The sequence below is a fragment of the Chrysoperla carnea genome, chromosome 2 (assembly GCF_905475395.1).
Source record: "Chrysoperla carnea chromosome 2, inChrCarn1.1, whole genome shotgun sequence".
NCBI lineage: Eukaryota > Metazoa > Arthropoda > Insecta > Neuroptera > Chrysopidae > Chrysoperla > Chrysoperla carnea.
The window spans coordinates 57,236,526-57,250,863 of NC_058338.1; the positions used below are offsets into that span (position 1 = coordinate 57,236,526).

At 29.3% G+C, this 14,338-nt stretch overlaps 2 protein-coding genes across 12 annotated transcripts in view; both read left to right on the forward strand.

Annotated features, from left to right (window-relative positions):
• The window catches only part of LOC123294299 (collagen alpha chain CG42342), a 635,738-nt gene that overhangs the window by 348,666 nt on the left and 272,734 nt on the right, over nt 1-14,338 (forward strand). The gene's annotated exons all lie outside the window — the stretch shown is intronic.
• LOC123294311 (scoloptoxin SSD976-like) lies at nt 7,786-10,010 on the forward strand. The gene is made up of 2 exons (XM_044875460.1): nt 7,786-7,859; nt 8,422-10,010. The coding sequence occupies exon 2, from the start codon at nt 8,506-8,508 to the stop codon at nt 9,253-9,255; it is 750 nt and encodes a 249-aa protein (XP_044731395.1). The 5' UTR covers nt 7,786-7,859; nt 8,422-8,505; the 3' UTR covers nt 9,256-10,010.

Sequence of the window (14,338 nt, forward strand, 5' to 3'; positions counted from 1 at the left end):
ATATCAAGCTGAAATTTTTATAGCGTAGTCAAGACGGAAAAATGAGTCGATTTTGTAAATGAGCAACATAGGTCAATTAGGTCTTATGTCCGTAGAACCCATCTTGTAAACCGTTAGAGATAGAACAAAAGTTTAAATGTAAAAAATATTCATTATAAAAAAATAACCAACTTTTGATTGAAACATTTTTTCGTAAACATCATTGTTCACCCGTGAGAGCGCAAATTAGGCGTAAATTGTATAGTATGTATTATATGGGAATATCAGTTATGTATGTGTTTCAGTAATTAACTTAGTAAATTGTTTGTTTTCACATGTTTTTACAACACCATCAAGTAAATGCGTCCATACTCTTTAAAAAAGCCTAGATTTGCACAATTGCCTATAAAGTTTTTTCAATGTTATTCACACTGCAGCTGCATCGAGTGGTCTACCAAGTATTCACTTGAAATTTAAAATGACTTTTATTTAAAAATTACTTGAAATAATTTTTAAATGAAAGTCAACTTTAAGTGGCGCTGATCGTTTTAGGGAAAATTATCAAAAGATGCGATACAAACTATTTTGATGAATTAGCCATGCTTTATCTACGATATTGTTGTAGCACATCCACAAAACAACACAAAACAAATTAGAATAAAATTTATTTCAGAATAAAATACGGAATTCGTGTCTTTATTCGTTTTTTAGGATATGAAAATATAATGCAGGAAAAACATAAGAGATTTAATAAAATATTTAAAAGTTTTTATTCGTAATGCGGAAAGTTATTTTATTTTGCGTCTGAAGTTTGTTTATAAATACCTACGTGGAAAAAAAATAAGAAAGAATATGTTTATACAAAAAATGTAAATTAATTATGCAATATGTTTTGTGTAAGCGTTTAAAAGAAAACATTGCATTGGATTATGCAGAAACCATATTAGAAAATATTCGTTCCACATTAGCATCACACTTTTGCTACTCTAATGTATACTCTTTCGCCAGGATAAATATCCTTTATTAAAAGTTATGTTTGAAAAATAAAACTTAGCATTTTTCGAACAAATTTTTTTATCAGTTCTTAGATATTTCAAAGACATTCATTATGAATCTATTTGTTAACTTCTCTTCATCATTATTTTTTGTTATTAAGATAATTATCTTAATTAATTTTGGAATGGAATTTGGAATTTGGCACAAGGCAAATATAAATAACGGGGCGATTAATTGATGAAACTACCCTTGTGATGGCTTAATAACTTAATAACTGTCTGCTATGACCATCTGCAGTTTTTCTTCACGAATCTCACACAAATGTTGTTTGTTACGGTGTTAATGAACTTTTGACATCGCTTTAACATCTTCCAATATTCGAGTGTCATTTTCTCACTTCATGAAAACTGCTGCAAGTCGTAAAACTAATTAGATAAGTTAAAGGTTAAATTCCGTAAAAATTTGATTTAAACCGATTTAAGGAGATATGCATGGATGGAATAATAATAGGGAATTCAATAAAAGTTCATGAAAACATTTTTTGATTAACAGTTTCCAAAAATCACAAAAAATGACTAGGTGATCGGGCTTTTTATTATTATTTTATCGTTCAAAGTTGGCTGAAAAAATGATGAATCATATAGGTTATCCTTTTCAATTGCGTATTTCTATATCCAAAAATCTAGAGAGTGTGATAAAAAACTATTTAAAATATTCAGACAATCTTGTTGTTTATAAGGAAATCATATTTTAAGGTTGCCGATGATATAAAAACAAATTTTTAATTTAATTATGAGTTCAGCGAAGATTCATCATTTGATGAACAGAGACGACTAAAGTCGGAGTATTGATGATTAAAGAGCGATAACAATATTATCAAATTTATAAGCATCACTTGCACACAATATATTATATACTTTTGTAGTTGCGTGGTATTGTCAAGTCAATAGTAACTCATTACTTTACTACAAAACATGTATTTGATTTATATGTAGGTTTGTACCGTGCAATAAACCAAAATTTTTATACTATACTGTAGGTTTATAATTAATACCCAATCTGCCTATTATTTCCAAATGAAATAAATCATTTGGTACATTTTAAACATATAACAATTCAACAGAACAGATATAAGTGAGTGTTTCTTAGTAGAATGATAGCAATTAACATGATATGTTTTGAGTGAATATGTGTTATGAATGATGAATGGATGTACTTGAAGGTTACACAACTTTTCAAGTTGACATTTTATTTTTGTATTTTTTTGTACTCTCAGTGAAAACAGTATTATACATACATAAATTTTAACTACAATATATGCATTTTTACATATTAGTTAGTATACAGTGTCCAAATCTCAAGTCTTAGAGTTGTTCGTCTAGATAGACAGATAAATACTTGAATACATATCTACGAATAAAACTATGGCAAGAAAACCACTCCACAAATATCAGAAACCAAAAAAGAGACTATAACGAAAGCTATTAAACTTTTGAGAACTGCCAAGTTCCCAAGGATGTAATTAGAAATCTCCGTTAAGCGTAACATGAAAATAAAATATTGTACCATTATTTACTCTACCATTTAAATGATAATGATGATATTTTTGGTCAAATTCCTTCCTTTTTTTATAAAATCTTATTGAACCCAGTATTTAGAAATATTTTGAAAAATTCTAAGTATAAATTGTATGCAATAATTAATAGAAATAAGTTTTCAAATTAACAATGTAAATGAATTTTCAAAATAAATTTAAAAAATATCACACAGTGCCGGGTATTCATTTGCTGGCCCAGTACCATGGCCACAATTGGATGCTGGCGGCTCACCTCGCATATAGACAGTAGCACCATCATAATTACCAGTTGGATAATAATTACAATAAAGGATATTATTCCACCAATTACCATCATAAAATACTACCGAACCACATCCAACATATGACGTGTTAGCCCAAACAACTTGTGAATAATGTCCGTAACTTCTATCAAACTGGTAACTATCAACATTATCCGATGGAAAAACTGATACTTCGTCATACCAACTTTGTATGCCAGCTGCATAATCTAGGTCATCCACATTTGGTTCATTTGGTGTAAATTTTGCGTAAAGATTCTGACCAAAAGCACCAAGATTAGCTTTAAAATCACAATTCATATGCTTAAATTCACATTGGTTCGCAAAACATTGGGCAATATTTGCTAATTCATTGTCCCATTTTAATTTTTTCATATTTGTTGCACTGGGTTGTCCACTTTGATTTCCGGATGCCACTTTGTTGCGCAATTCATTATGCTTGGATTCTATTATATTTTTTTGCTCATCAGTAATTTTTACATTTCGGTACATGGTACACTTTGGCGACGCTCGACATTCATTATCGTCCAAACAACTAACGTTATGACATGCATCACAAGCATGTTGTTGATGAAACGAATACGCACACGAAATTAGAAAATTAGTAACAAATAAAACTGCCACGAATTATTTCATTGTTGTTATTTCTTAGAGTACAGATCAAAAGTAACATGAACAATCGATTTTCGAATTGTTTTTATACAAAACTTTATATTATATTTTAATACAAAAATTAAAAAAATAATTGCTAGTTCATGTAAATGTTTCATCAAATTACTTTCAAAGAAGTTGTGAATATAATTGGCAAATATTAGAACAATTTCCTTCAACGCATTACACATTCTACCTTGAAAATTTGTTTTATTTTTCTAAAGAGATTTCTTAACTCTCATTTCTTAAAGAATACGCTATGGAAAATTATAAAGTAGTAACAAATAAAACTTGAACGAATTGCGACATTGTTATTATTTCTTGGAGTACATTTTCTAGTTTTTGAATCTATCAATCAAAATTTTTTTATCATTTCTTACCGCTTTGCACGGAGGTGGAACGCGAAAAGTGTGAGAAATGTTATCACTAAATTTTATATAAAGTTTAGAAACGTACCAAAATTTTAAAAATTGTACAAATTTTTAAGCCCTCTCGAAAGCTTTCTTATTTTTCTTGAAAATGAGTTCAAAAAAAGTTGCTTTTTAAGAACCTTTTGGATCAAGGTATTCTCTTTCCAAAATATTGACACTTCTGGATTTAAAATCCTGTATCATCTAAAATGAATCATCGCACTGTCATTTTTCTAATAACATTCGAAAACTGATACTTCTAGTAAGCTTTTGCATAGTGTTCTGTAAAAAATTTTGCTACTCTCTCAATTTTCGTTTTTAAAACATGCCAAAAAGCATGTAAAAAAATGCTTTTTAGAAAACTGATACTTTCTAGTTTTGGAATCTGTGGCTTAAAATTTGTTATCACCCTTCACCGCTTTGTAAATTTTGGTAGAACTTTCTGCTAAAAATATTTTTCTTTAATACTTAGGTTCAGTATGTCGCCCTATTAGCTCAGTTAGCCGCCATCACAACGAAATTAATTCAATTAATAGTTGTGATGGGTTGATAAATGATAAATTATAAAAATATATAATATTGGGACACTCTCTACAATAATTTTTTCCATCACGTTCTATTAATTACTATTACTTTAAATATACATTCTCTTATCCCTAAGAACTACTTTAACCGTTATATATATTTTTTTCAAGAGTTCTTCTGTCAATTATGCTTCTTTTTTTTGTTTTTTGAATCAAATGTTTGTATAACGTTGTTTTGTTATATAATGTGATGGGCATTTGTTGTAAATTAATTTAAATGGCTTAAAGCGAGGTAGTACAAATGGTTTAGATTTTTATTTTGTTTGCAATGGATATATTATTAATGTATATGTTCCTTCCAAAACTCCTTTATTCCAATTTAAGTAAGATGATTAGCAAATTAAAATCGAAATGAAACGCAAATCTTCCTTTAATGCAAAGTGGCAGATAAATAGTACCTACAATAAGCATTGATCCTTTAGAGCTCGTAGCTTGAATTTTTTATTTACTTATATTATGATCATAAACATTTTTGATAAGTATTATTGCAATGAATAAGGTGCCTGTCTTAGGTGGCTTAGGAGCCTGTCAATATATTATGCCACAGATAGACATACGAAATGACGAATACCGCATTTTTTCTCTAAAAATATTATTAAATAGAAATTCAAAAATCACTTCATAACAATTGAAAACAATCAATTGACTGAGTTAATTGTTGAAATACTCTGTATAGAATGTGTTGAATAACAGTATTTGCATTATTTTTATAAATTAGAAGAGCTTAAAAGTCAACACAATTATTGCCAAAAGGCCACCATTTATTTGTTTTTCGAAAATTTTTGAAAGTATTTTTTTGAATTATTTTTCGTTTTTCGAGAATATTTCACAAGACCATTAGTGAAAGCTACCTGCAAATTTTCAACTCCCTATCTCTTATAATTTTGGAGAAAATGGATACCAAAGTTTTGTCTTAATTTGCGCCCTTACGGGTAAAAAATGACGTTTACAAAAAATGTTTCAAGCATTGTTTTTAAGGAACATTTTGTAAATGTAAAGTATTGTTCTATCTCTAACGGTTTACAATACGGGTCCTGCGGACTCCAGCCCCAATTGACTTATTTTACCTTACTTTCTACGTTCTGCGCACGCTATAAAAATTTTTACTTGATATCTCTTTTTGTTTTGGAGTAATCATGTTAACACACGGACAGACAGGCAATGGAAAATGGACTCTTTAGATGATTTTAAGAACACCTATAAATGGACTCTTTAGATGATTTTAAGAACACCTATACCAAAATTTTGTTTGTAGCATCAATATTTTTAAGTGATACAAACTTGGGACTAAACTTAGTACACCTTGATATATATTACATATAAACAGGGTATACAAATATCGTGCTTAGTCCTGTTTAGTCGACTAAGAGACAAAATGAATTTTTTTTGTTATTATTTTCTTTGTTTTTGAATAAAAAAAAAAAACAAAACACATGAAAAATTTTCTGGACGACGTTAAAATGATCATTCTACTTATAAAATTACGATAACAGAATTGTTAATGCGTTATCACACGTATGCCGTCGTTATCACATGCTAACGAGCTCCGGAACTATAGCTTTGAAAATATGTTCTGGTCATTTTTTACATCATGAGATTAGTTACATTTTTATAACTTAAAACGTGACGTCCATGAATTGTTATTTGCCGTAATATACTTAATCTTACCAAACTCAGATTTACCTTGAAAAATATTTAAACCTTTCAACCAATGGCAAACATTAAGATAAAGAAAAACTTCCAATGTGAGCCGTTTGCGCAAATATTTAAAATTGTCTAAAAAAAATTTTTTTGACACAGTTGTGACACGCAAATTCTTTTTTAAAATATTTTATTAAACTACGCACTTTCCAACTACAGATCAACTTTACCTACCAAAATCTTGTTTGCGTAATCACTACATAGTATAAAACAAAGTCGCTTTCTCTGTCCCTATGTCCCTTTGTATGCTTAAATTTTTGAAACTACGCAACGGATTTTGATGCGGTTTTTTTCAATAGATAGAGTGATTCAGGAGGAAGGTTTATATGTATAATAACATCCATTAAATAGTGCAGAAGTACTGCTATTTTTGAGGTTTCTAATGTGATGTCGTAAATAATTACATTTTTTCCGCATACATTGCACATAGGCTATATATTCTATACCCGTGCGAAGCCAGAGCGGGCCGCTATGTTTTTATATACAACGTTCACAGTTTTTCTGTAGTGTATTTAGTATCAGCATTGCACCCGTGCGAAGCCGGGACGGGTCGCTAGTTAAGAATAATATAATATTTGATGTCTTTTTTTGCGTTTAATCTGCTTTCAAACTTATGGTTTAGTGTAAAGGCATCTTTTAATTATTGCGGTCATTTCAAATTATAACCATGTTTAAAATTGACCCTGATAGTATATTTTAAGTGTTATTAATAGTATTAGAATTGGAATATCATAAAGAATCATAAAATACACAGACTCAAACGACTTTCATGCAAAATAACTTTCATGTTTCGCAAATTTTTTTCAGGATGTCATTATATATGACTCAACAAAAAAGGAGGAAATATTGCTACCGATAAAGTATTATAGAAGAGACTTTTTTTCATTACTAAATTATACATTATTTCATGGTTAAATTTGTGTTTCTTAAATGGGATGCATTGTTTCAGCTTGACTAATTTTTCTTTTAAGTTTTTCATTCAAAAATTTTTGAATCACAATTGTTTTCAAGATCACATTTTGCAATCGTCGCTCTGCTTCATTATAGTTTTTCAAATATAATTTTTTTACAAAGCGGATCTCCACAATAAGTTTTTCCAAATTCGTACTTTATTTTTACACCCCACACTTCGTCTTCTTTATTAACTTAGCACTAAGGCTTTGTTTTCCAAAATAATACATGTTTAATATGCAGTTTTTGTCTTTGCAGAAACTAAACCTTAGGACAGACTTAACTAAAATCAAGTACATTTTATGCCAGAAAAAGTTTTCTTTCTCGGTAACTCATAATGGACCACACAAACGATAGATTGACTCTGTCTATTAGAATCGGTTGTCATTTTTTACTTGACCTACATTTTTCAGTTTTCACAAATCTCTATCAACGTTTATTTAACCTTGACGGCTAATGATCTTTTTCGAACACCACGAAATAATTTTCCGGATTCCGTGCATCGCTTTTTATGTATAAAAATAGATATATTTAAAATTTAAAAAAAGTAAACACTTTCTTATCTGAACAATAAAAAGCAATTAAAAGTCATTTAACAAAATAAATTACGAGGCATACACACCATTACATATCATTTTGTGTAAATTTTTTGGTTTATTCAAATGTGAAGTTATGTAACAAAAATATTTAACGAATAAAATACTCATGTACGAAAACTTTAAGTAACTCGGTAAGTAAAAATTTTCGAAATTTTTAACCATCAAGAATTACTTATTTTGATTAAAACAATGTCACATATGGCCGCCATACATGAAATATAACCTAAAGAACAAAAAAAAAAAGAAGCAATAATCGTCACTTTCAATGCAAGCATAATTTTTTTTTTGGGCTTAGAACCACTTTCAATCATTATTCTAAAAGGACTCCTAAATTTAACATTAGATTGGATTCTTAAAAATTTTGGCTGCTATTTCACATTTTTCTGAATTTCCACTTTTTATTTGCGAAAAAACGAAATTACCCTTCTGACAAAAAAAATTTTGGGCTTCCATCCTTGTATTTTTCAGAATTTACCAATTTTCCCGATAGCAAATTGTAGCACAATCCTATCACAATCTTAGCACAATTTAGTCCGATATTTTTTTATCACCCTGCTGGCGAAAAATCTACTCTTTGGTCGCTACTTCTCTATTTTTCCGAATTTTCCAAATACTCGACGGCACATTGTAGCACAGCACAAAAAGACAGAACAAAATTTTTGCACATTTAATATGTGCATTACTTTTTTTCAGATTAAGCATACAAGGCAGAAGATTTTAAAATTATTGGCTTTACATTTTAATTACACAATTTCCGTAACATAACATTGTCCAAAAATGTTAATGAATTGGGAAATTATCGTATTAATTATAGCAACTGTTTCCTTATCTTATTTCTCGACTGCTGAGAAAGAATTAGAATATGCTTGTTATAATTGCCATACTACCAAGTGTTTAGACGATCCACTTTGTCAGCCAAAATCATTATGCCGAAATGTAATTGACATACCACTAACCGAAAGCCAAAAAGCTACTCTACTCCAAACACACAACGAACTACGTAGTAAAGTCGCATTAGGTCAACAAGAAGGTCAACCAAGCGCTGCTGATATGATGGAATTCGTTTGGGATGATGAGCTAGCAAATATGGCACAATGTTTTGCAAATGAATGTGATTTTGATCATTATCGTTGTTCTCTAGCTAACCGTGGGGAATTTGGACAAAATATTTATGGCGTATGGTATTCACCAAATCCACCCACAGACTTAGACTATGAGGAACCAGTAATAGGTTGGTTTGAGGAAGTCGAAATTTTTCCAACAAAATATATTGATAATTTTGTATTTGAAGAAGATAATGGATATGGGCATTATTCCCAATTAATTTGGGGTAATACGACGGTAGTTGGTTGTGCAGCTGTCCTGTTTCAAGATGTTGATGACTGGTGGGCACATCAAACATATTGTAATTATTTTCCGTCGGGTAACTATGAATTTCGTCCTGTGTATCAGACTGGTAAACCAGCGTCTAAATGTCCCCATGGCAAATCGCGTCATTATCAGGGCTTATGCAAGCCGGTAGTATAGGAAAGTGGCCAACAAAATAATTATGTGCCAAGAGTAAGGACTGTAGAATTTTTGCCGAGTACTGATGCTCTTGCGTTGCTCTAATACACTTTACTTTAAATTCGGCAAATAGTTTGTATACCCCACACCAAATTACATTTCACAGAAGAATGCTTTGCGAATAGGGAATATGCATTAAATTTTTTCGCATTTGTTGACTAAATTTGAAAATACTGTAAAAGAGGTGACAAAAAGTGAAATTAATATACAAATCGGTCAAGAAATACGGATTATATAAGCATTTTAGACTACTAATTATGATAGCTAATAGTGAGATGAGACATAGTATTTGATCATGTCTCATGTCTAATATGGGTATAATGTTTGCATATATATATTTTGCTAGAAAGAGCTACAAACAAATCTTTTGTGGCTTTTATCTTGGTTATTCTTATAGTTATTTGAAAAATAGTCTTTTCTCATGGTATTATAGTATTAGGAAATTCGATTGTTCAAGCCCTTCTTGAATTTTAAAATATTGAAGGACACATTATTTTGAATATCGGTCATACTTTCCAGAAGTGTATTGACTTTTCTGAAGGCTTAAGAAGGCTGAATCTTGAACGCTTAAGAATTTTTCCAAGCAAGTTTAAGAAAATCCAAAGATTACGTGATTTGTAAAGCCACCCTTTGCAACCTACAATTTTGAATGATGATGGTAAATGTAAGAAATCCAACAAAGTAATTTTTATTGTATTTTTAATTTTTAATATTAACTTAAGGCCTACGCTTATTTAATAAATAAACTTAAACATTTATAACGAAAAACTGTGTTTTATACAAGTGTATTGTTACTTTTATAAAATATGTTACTTTTGACCCGAAAATCTTATTTTTAAATTTTAGCTATATGTAAGTGGCCAATAAAATTGCTTCTTACCCAACTATAAAGTGGATGAAAATATTGAGGGTAAGTAACAATTAGTGATGGCTTGGGTCAGCAAATTTGTAGATCTGCGAAAACGGATATAGATCATCAGAGTCAAGCTTAACAGACACAGATACAGATAATAATTGATTTATAGCTTTGTAATTCAATTGATGCGTGTTTAAACTATGTCAGGCAGAAATAAAGTAAAGTTATAGATAAACTATAAAACACGTAAATACGTTAAAAAATACGTTAAAAAGTGTATAATAATTTTAGTTCTAATGTTTAGAGAGTAGGATACTCTCTACATTCATTCTTTAAGTTTGCTGATTTGGCAGATATCGACCACTCTACACCTTTAATGCTACATTACAATTAAAATTATACTATCCACTTTTAAGCATAATAAAGCCTGTTTTTTAGTTTACACAGTTTTTAAACGTTCACAGTCAGCTATAGGACAAATGGTGGCATTTTATATTTATTTTATATTTAACAATTACAATTTACATTTGCTGTTGACGTAAATTATGTGTTGTGTTTAAGTTAAACAACTTATAAAAACTGCCAATTCTTTAGTCAAAAGTTTAGGACAACCTATGTAAGTAATTCAATTATTCACAGTTGGAACAAGAAACTCAATCAATTAGTTATTAGCTTTGAGAAATTAAACGTTAAAATTGTTACTATAATTTCAGAACATACTGAATATTTCGAAAACTGTGAAGTTAAAGTGAAGGAAAGCTTAATCAAAAACACCTTCATTTTGATCGTTGAATCTGAAAATGAAATAATAAACAGGGTGTTCTATTTAGAAAAACTTTGTTGCATTCCGCGTTTCCGGTCACCCGGTAGGTTATATTATGAAAATAATTTTAAAATGTACAGTCAATAATGCTCTATCTAACCCTGTATAACGACTTTAGCAAATCATTCCCAATGACTCCGGCACTGATCCTAAAATCCCCATTGCCTGTATGGCAAGGATAAGAAAATAATTGACGATCATAAATAGTTTGTTAAAATGCCGTAAGTATGTCGGTTACTAACTCTCAGTGCAATTCTTATCAGTTACCTTATTATCAGCACGCGTAGGTTTACTAACTGCAATTTAAATAAATTACGCTCTGAACGGAAGTAAATTTTTTATTTTATCTACGTAATGTCTATTTAACTGCGGTATTGTTTGTGCTAATTATTATAAGTATTTAATATGTATGTACCTATCAATGTCATTTAGTAATTACTTATATTAAATATGGTGTAATTAATATTAATGATTATAACGATTGTCCTTAGACATAAAAAATATCTGAAGTAAGAAGAGTTTTTATGGATGTTCTTATGTATATAACAAAGAGGGAATGTGTACTGTGTGGTGTGTGGTATGTGTTACTGTGTGTGATTGGTATTGAATGTATACAACTTCAAGTTGGGTCTGACCGATACACATAAACAAACAAACAAGCAAACAAACAAACAAACATCCTTGCCTTCACTTTTAATAATTTGGGATTAGAAAAGTCTTGGCATAATAATTATTTTGCTTTATACCATTTGCTGGATAAAGAATGCTTGGCCAATCTGATGATAGAAATGAAATTAAAAAAATTAAAAGCGTAATTTATGCAGTTTTTTGCTTTCTTATTCAAGACAATCGAGAGAATGAAATAACTCGCCGTCGCATTAAAAATTTGCTAAAATTTTCTTTAAATGTCCGCGCAAATTAGAACTGGCAATTTTTCAGACAGACATTAACGACCCCGCCAAATTTACGATTGAATCCGAATTTTTAATGCTAGAAGTTCATCACTACTTCGAAAAATAAATCATCACGATATGTACTAGACAACTTACCTCTACTAACATTTAATATGAAGAACGATTTATGTTATTTTCTGATATACATATATTGTACAAAACTTTGTTAAATTATAAAATTCCAATAATTTCAAAATAATTGGAAATAAATTGCATAGTTAATAGAAATTATTTAACTTACTTTTAATTATTTCAAATATTTGTTATTTATGAATGAACTATTTGATGTAACAACCGTGATCTACTCTTTCTTAATTGATTTCTCCGAAATTCATTACTTTTGAGTAGATATAAAATGCTAAGAAGAGGTGCAATCATTTGAAAGAAATACAAAATTATATTATTGACTTTATATTTCGAAGTGTTTATTGAACTAATTTAATTTATTATATACAAGGTGTGTTCTTTTAATCAGCATATATCCTTATAATGTAGGTGGAGTCTGTTACTTCGTTCTTATCTAAACGACGTCAATGTGATCAATTCTATCACCCATAAATACTAATTTACTTTAGTCCTTAACAATACTGTGACTGTAGGAAACGTGCTTTTCGACTTAGCTTTTGTAAATTGAAGTATCTTCATAATAGAGTTTAAAAAAAATTGGTAGTACAGGATCTGCGTTAGCCAAGTGAATTTCATCAAGGATTGAAAAAATCTTTAAATTTTTCTTAAAATCGAATATTGCATTTTTTATTTTTCAAGAATTTTTATTTCGAAAATTAAGCGTCTAGATAAAAAATCGCAAAGGTAGTTTAAAACTGATAAAAAAATACAAAAATTTTCTTTTTTTTTTGAAAATTTGGAAGTTTGCGCACATGCATGCCTTTGACATCTTGTAGGTAGAATCGATCTCAAAATTTCATCATCAGTACAAAAGCAATAGCTCCATTTTCTTCGGGAATTCGCTATAGACAATAAACAGGTATTCGTCAAGTTAAAGTTTTAAGGCTAAGTATAATTAAGCCACAACCACACACACATTTCTAGAACTGTATTTATTGATGAGAAAGGGACTTACCTACTCCATCGAAATGATTTTTTTCTTACAAAGTTTTCTTAACGTTATGGTTAGCAACGTGCATTATTTAATATTAATTTAAACTAGCAAAGCATTTTGGAGGTTAACAGTATTTTTTTTTAATTTTAAATTTTATGTAGCACGTTTTAATAACTTGATCGTGTTAAAGCTATAATTTTGTTCAGCAGGCATCAGTTGTATTAAGGCAATTATATTTTTACTTTTTAAATAATAAATATGAACAAATACTTATTTTATTTTATTATTACCGACCTTATGATTATTCGAATTTCGATTTTTTTTTTTTTGTCAAAATTACATTAATAAGTAAATATTAATGAAATGGAAAATGCAAATTTTTTTCGAAAGATTTCCTCCGAAATGAAAATTTGGTGAAAACAATATCAGATTACCATCTAAACTAAGAATAAGAAGACTCTTAAAATAATTCGAATACACGTTTTTTTCTAAATTATGGTTCTTCAGATACCAGCTTTACACGACTGAAAATTAAAATTTGATAAACTGACTTAAAATTTGATAAACTTCATGCATTAAAGTAGACAAACAATCTGCTAAAATAAATCCGATTGTCGTAATTATTGGCACAAAATTACATAGAAAAAATTGCATAGAAAAAAGTTTATGGTTTTGTTAAGGAGAATTAACAACAAAAGCATAACAATATTAACAAAATTCCTAAAAATTCGATGAAAATTTTGCTCTCCAGTTTGTAGAATTACTTCATCATGAAGAAAACGATTTTACCGACTTAAATTCGTTCTTAACTATGAGCTTCATAAAATTGAGAAGAAAAACTTTTTTATATTTTCTTTTAGTAGTTAGGAGATCGAAAATTTTTCAGTTGATATATTTCACGTGCTTACATTAATTTAATAAAGTATCAAAATATTTTTGAGAATTAATATTACTAATGGTGGATGCCATAAGTATATATTAACTATAAGCATAAGGGGGTTCAACTTGACACACATTAAACATATCGAAAAAAAACTTTAAACAAATAGAAAATCGACTTGACTGACAGCGACTCCAAAAATAACAATAATTTTAACTACATTATATTATCGTTATTTTTTTACTTTTTAGTGCATATGAATTTGTTTTGGAAAAGTTTTTCTTTTGAAGTCAGTTTTCTTCTTGTTAAAAGTTTTTTTTATTCTGTGATTTTTAGTGAATCTGAAGTACACTTACTAAATTTAAGACTCTTATGGTTTTCTCAGGAATGCCGTTGTAAAAACTGGACCAAAATGAAAGTTCACCCAGTCAAAAATTCTGACGTAACACACATAAAAATACAGTCGAATTGG